Source organism: Gekko japonicus, unplaced genomic scaffold (genome assembly GCF_001447785.1).
Source record: "Gekko japonicus isolate JY-2015 unplaced genomic scaffold, Gekko_japonicus_V1.1 scaffold310, whole genome shotgun sequence".
NCBI lineage: Eukaryota > Metazoa > Chordata > Lepidosauria > Squamata > Gekkonidae > Gekko > Gekko japonicus.
The window spans coordinates 509,332-515,522 of record NW_015174851.1 but is presented as its reverse complement, the minus strand read 5'-3'; the positions used below and the strand labels follow the sequence as shown (position 1 = coordinate 515,522).

At 38.5% G+C, this 6,191-nt stretch overlaps 1 protein-coding gene across 2 annotated transcripts in view; it reads left to right on the top strand.

Moving 5' to 3' along the window:
* The window catches only part of STXBP6 (syntaxin binding protein 6), a 175,907-nt gene that overhangs the window by 66,445 nt on the left and 103,271 nt on the right, over window positions 1-6,191 (top strand). For both annotated transcript variants that reach the window (XM_015424536.1, XM_015424538.1), the window contains exon 2: window positions 2,296-2,483. In XM_015424536.1, the coding sequence (XP_015280022.1) occupies window positions 2,330-2,483 (154 nt within the window). In that variant the 5' untranslated portion in view covers window positions 2,296-2,329. The remainder of the gene's footprint in view (window positions 1-2,295; window positions 2,484-6,191) is intronic.

Genomic DNA, 6,191 nt, shown 5'->3' with positions numbered 1-6,191 from the left:
TCCACATTTAAGAGTGATATTGGCCTATAATTTTTTATCTCATTTGCTTCTGTATTTGGCTTAGGGATTAGCGATATTAATGCTTCATTCCATGATTTTGGTAAATTACCAGTCTTCATAGCTTCTTGGATTAAGTCTTTAAATAGTGGAGTTATTTTATGTTCCAATTTTTGGTAAACCTCCGCCGGAATACCATCTGGTCCTGGGGATTTCTTTATCTTTTGCTTTTTAATCGCTTCTACTAACTCACAAGTTGATATAGGCTCATTTAGAATTTTTCTTTGTTCATCGTTAAATTTCTTTGTATTGTATTTTGTGATAAATTCTTTGATTTCCTTTCGGTCTGCTTCTCCTTGACTGTATAACTTTTTATAGAACTCTTCCACAATATTTTTCATGTCTTGAGTCTTATATTTTACTTCTTTATTTACATTCTTTAAGTTCGTTATTATTCTCTTTTCTTTTTCTTTCCTGAGCTTATAAGCTAACCAATGCGTTGGTTTATTCGCGTTTTTGAAATAATACGCTTTAGTATATTCAATTTTATTAGCTATTTCTTGTGTTAGTAGTAAGTTTATTTGGTGTTGTATGAGCTTTATTTTAATTTTTGTTCCGTCTATATCCCCTTTACTTTTCCACTTTACTTCCTCCATTTTAAGATCATTTGTCAATTTTTTAAGCTTTTCACGTTTTTGTTTTCCTTTCCAAGCCTGGTGTCTTATAAATAGGCCTCTCACCACTGCTTTCAAAGTATCCCATATGGTACTTAGCGGCATTTTATCTGTTCTATTAATTTTTATAAATTCTTTCACTTCCTGTTTGATTTCTTCTACAAACTTTCTGTCTCTTAACATTCCTGTGTTTAGTCTCCATCTTGCTTTTTTATGTATTTCCTGTAATGATAACCAGATTGGGTTATGGTCTGCAAAGGTATTCGGCAGGATTTCTACTTCTAGTACTTCCTTTGCCATAGCTGTATTTATCCAGACCATATCAATCCTTGACCATGAGTTATGTCTTGCCGAGAAATATGTGTAATCTCTTTTTGCTGGATTTCTTGTCCTCCAAATATCTCAGTTCATCTGCTATTTTTATGAAACTTTTTGGCAGTTTTGCACCTGCTTTTACTGTTTTTTTTACTTTCTTTCTATCTTCTATGGGATCAAAAACCCCATTGAAATCTCCTACCATACATATCTCTTCTGGGTTATCCTTAGTTAAAACCTCTTTCCGTTCTTTAAAGAAATTTTCTTGGTTCTGGTTTGGTGCGTAAATGTTTACAATTCACATCTCTCTTCCGTTTCTTCTTAGCTATATGACAGGTTTTTTATGGCTACTATGTAGCAGATTTAAATGCAGATGAAGAAGTGAAAACCAGGCAAGAATTACTACCCTCTGTATAGTGTTACTTTGACACAGCGTTTATCAAATTTTCCAAATTTTCATTTCTCCTGCCTCAGCTGAACCACTAGGAGTCTGTCAAATGATGTCCAAAGAATACAGGGGAAGTTGCACAGCAGCATCTGAGCAAGCCCAAGGCCAGAGTTGACAGAAGGGTCTAAGGGGAGACCCATATCTGATACAACTAGAAAGATTAATTGACATAATGTTAGTGCAGTCATAATGCTTATTGTGGTTTCCCTCCAAAAGTAAAAGGTGTGTATGTGTGCATGTGCACATACCTGCAGGGTGCTACAAGTCGAATCCCCAAACTAAACTGTGCAGGATTATATCTACACAGAGCTGCTGTCCAAGTGTATGTGAAAGTGAGACAGTGGTGCGTGTAATTTGAATTGTAATGGGGATTTGTTTTGGTTAACATAAGGGTGTTTTCCCCAAAAGAATTTATATCCTGCCTTTTTTTTTTTTTACAGAGTCAAGGCTGTTGATATTAAGTTGAACAATAAACATGGGTCAAAGCAGGCAATTGGAAGATCCTTCTCTTTCTTCCTCTCCCCTGCCATTGTTGTCAGTTGCAGATAGGTTGCTGTCTTCTGTTTTGGGCGCGTCTGGGTGCTACCCAGCCATTCTCCTGGGTGATACCTAGTTCTGCCTTGTTTATCTTATTTTCTCATGCTTAAACTATATGATGTGGATGCATTTTAAGAGGAGAGGATGGATGGCAATTCATCCCAACAGGGCAATGTCTCACTCCCCTTTTCCTAGCTGACCTTTGGTTATTTGAGGTAGAATTAGAAAATAATCTGTGTTGTGTCTGGGTGTATGTTGTGGGTAGGGAGGAAAGCCATTGTGCTATGGATGAAATTAAAGTTTTACAACATGATTTTATTTTAGGAACACTAGCTGTCTGCTCTGCCTCTGATCTACAATGAGTGCCAAATCTGCTATCTACAAAGAAATTTTTGCTCCACATGACGAACGGATGCTTGGAGCAGTCCAAGTAAAAAGGAGAACGAAGAAAAAGATTCCTTTTCTAGCAACTGGGGGTCAGGGTGAATACTTAACCTACATCTGCTTGTCAGGTAAGATAAATGACTTTGACATCTAGCTGTCCTTTTCAGTTTATCTTTAAAGTTTGATTAACTGATGGGATGCTGTCCATTGCCAAAAATAATGTCAGTGCTCAGAATTTTAATCACACAAGAAGATGAACAATGATGGGCTTCTATGTTGATAGGTTTGAATACATGAAGGAAATGTATGAATGGTTATAGAATGCTGCTGTCCATGATGTATTTTCCTGAAATGTTCCACAGATGTTTCTATTGTATTTGGCAACATATTATAACAGATGAATTCACGTAGTCATTAGCATGCTTTAGGGGAAAATGGATGTTATTTCCAGTGTTCCATCTGATAATTTTATTTGTATGGTATACGTTTCCCATAAAAGATGTGCAGCAAAAGAATAAGAACGTTCTTGCTTGATCATACCAAAAATCCATTCAGTCTCGCTCAAATGTCTGGTCAGATGCCTCTTTACATGATGCGGGCATCCTTGCCCTCAAGGTTAACCAGAACTACAATAGCATTTATGTCCTGTAGCTAATAGTGGTTAAAAGGCCTCTCCTGAAGTTGTTGACTTTTTAAAAGCTTTCTAAGTTGATGGTAGCTACAGAGTTTCAGGAACACTGGAAGTTTTCATTTTATTCTACATTGTGAACTTTTTTCACTTGCCCTTTTTGTTTGCAAATGAATTATGTTGATTGCATTTTTCAGTGTCATGGGTGTCTGCAAGATTGAGCCCCCCCCCTCATGATGAGCTATTTAGCAGTTTCCTGACATCATCTAGTGGTAGCTGGGCATCTTATGTCAGCAGTCTTTTTCCAGATTCCTGTAATTATGATGACATCCTCCACAGTCCTTGAAAGCCTGTTGTTAAAATGAAAGGTTTATGGGAAATGCTCCCAGAGGCAGGCTTGTAAGAAAAAAGGAAAGTCCACCCTTATCTGCTGTTGTATCTCAGTTGACTTTTACTTCTAAAGTGGGTAGCTGGCTACTGCTGCAGCAGATGCACTTTTAGAAGGCAAACTTGAGCCCTGGAATCTCTTTGCATCTTTAAAGTCTCAGATGATGAGCTGCAGTTGTTCAAAGCTATTCTTGATCCTTAAAAACTTCTGAGGTGGAATGCAGAACTGTACCTTCTTTCATTTTCTCTTCCACCTCTTATCTTTGTTCCAAAATAACACATTGTCTGGGTGTATGTGTGTGTGTGGGAAATGGGTGTATCACCTTTATTTTAGGAGGGAATCCATAATGCTGATTAAGTGTATCTCATTAGGTTGTGGGATGTATTGGTTTGGTATATAATAGGAGGCATCATCAGAAAGAACTCAGTAAAAAGCCCACTGCTGTCTTACATGAGTTGCACTAGTTGAATTACCTTTAGTAATGTTCCCAGCCCACACACAGAATAATCTTTCTTGCTCTCTCTATTTATGCCTGTGTATCAGAAAAATACAGAAAAAGCTTTGTTGCCCAGTACGCATGGGTGATGTCTCAGGGGTCAAGCATATTATTTTTCCCTGCTCCCCCCACCACAGCATCAAAATCCCACCTCATTGGGAACAGCATGGTGACAACACCCACACCTGGTGGGGATCCCTCCAATTCATTCTATGCAGCATGCAGACAGGCAGTTCAGCTGCCAAGGAAATGTGCTGCATAGCTGGCTCCAGGCAGCAGGTGGTAGGCTGAAGGGGAAGGAGTTACCCGGAGACGATGTCAACTAGCAGTGCTGACAGAAGCCCTGCAGTGGGATGAGGTAGCATGCTGGCCAGTGTGACAAGCGAGAGTGGGACAGGTGCTCATCCAAAGGAGAAGGAATATTTTGGGTAATGAGGAGGAGCTTTTCCTCTGGGAGTTCTGACTATCTAAACATTCTTAGATAATCAAGTGCCAGATAACAAACCATTCACTGTAATGAGAATTTTCTGTTGAATATGAGAAAACAAAGGAAACAAATGACCATCTGGTTTTCAGCTCCGAGAAACCCTAGAACATTGGAAGATTGCAGCATAATCATATGCCATGATTCCAGTAATTTAAATCAGACTGGAGTAACTTGCCATATAATTGTACTGTTAATTCTTCCCTATTAACCAGTTTAGGGAATAGTTGAACATTTTGCTGTTTTGAGGGTATGTTACTTACTGCCATACATCCTTCCCATACCCTTGTTTTGGTCCTTGTTGCTTTGAAAGCTTTCAAATAAGAGACTGTGGAATGGATGGGGTATTAATATTTCTCCAAGACTACCTTAAATATAGAATATCTCCAGTAATAACAATTTTCTGCTTCTAATATATTAATTGATGGAAGCCGTGCTTTGGGTAGTTCAGCTATCACAGCATTCCTGTTGTGAATAGGCTTAGACCACCACTTACAGACTCAGGAACAGCTGGAAGAAGCCAACTGCTGCTTGAAGGCATGTCAGTCAGAACTTATACCTGTTGTCAAAATATCTTTTTCATTGCTTTCTCTATTGTAACAGCTGATTAGCAGCAGGATATTTGCTCACTGTTCTGGGGTGCCTATTTTTAATTTCCCCCGAAATGCTTTTTGAAATTTAAAAGCCCTGGTTTTTATGCTTTCTGGGAAGTATAATTCTTTACTCTCCAATTGTTATGGTTCCCTAAATAATGGAAAGTGCTTCATGCTGATAACATTTTTTTGGGGGGAGGGGGTGATCTCAGAGGAGAGAAACATGAACAGATAAGAATGTACATGACTTTAAACAAGCTGTGAGAATTTGCAAAGGCTTGTAGGTCTCCTTGCATTGACAAGCTATAAAGTTAGTATGAAATTTACAACACTGTTCGTAATTTACCTTTGGTTCTGTGGAAAAATTTGGGTTGGATCCAGCCAGCTTTTTCACCCAAGCTCAACTAATTTCCCTCCATACTACAGCCCCAATCTCACATTAATTTTGTTTGTCCAGGTCCTATTATACCCAGTGCAGCCTTTTTGGTGGCCAAAGGGGAGTGTCTCCTTTTTTTTTCCAGAAGAAAATTTGTTTTTGTTTTTGTTTTGTTTTTTGGCCCCCCAGAGGGGATTTTTTTAATTGCATTTTTTATAAAGACTACAAGCTACAACAGAAATAGGGAAGGGGACTACATTAAGGGATAAAGAAAAGATACCCACTACTATCTAAAAACCCAAGAGAGGAGATCATCTAGTTAGCTTGGCACGCGTTCTCTCTCAATCACGCTAATCCCATTATGAACTGATTCAACTATAGTATTATCTTTTTCATATCTTAACTATCACTGTTAACCCGAAAGACCCCTAAGCATCTAGTATATTAAAAAAAAGTTTTTCAAAGGCACAATTCAGAGTCCTTCAGCCTTCATTTCCCCTTGCCCAGTCTCTTCCGCAGTTTATAAGGACTTTTAGGGGCGGCTGCCCCTTTCTCTGATAGAGAGTCCTCTCCAGAAGACCCCGAGTCCAGCTCATCGCTGAACTTACTGTCCATCCCTTCTTTTTCTTCCTCCTCTGGCTCTCCCATCTGGACTCTCAAAAATTTCCGTGCTTTCTAAACAGAGTCAATCTTTTCATTTTTATCCTTGATTTTGAAGATCAAGCCATCTGGTGTTAGCCATCTGTATCCAATTGCATTTCTCTGGAGAAAAAGAATTAAATCTTTGTACTTCTTTCTCCTTTGTCTTATTTCAAATGGAATGTCTTTTAGGATTCTGATAGCATTATCTCCAACTTTCACAGGCGCTCCA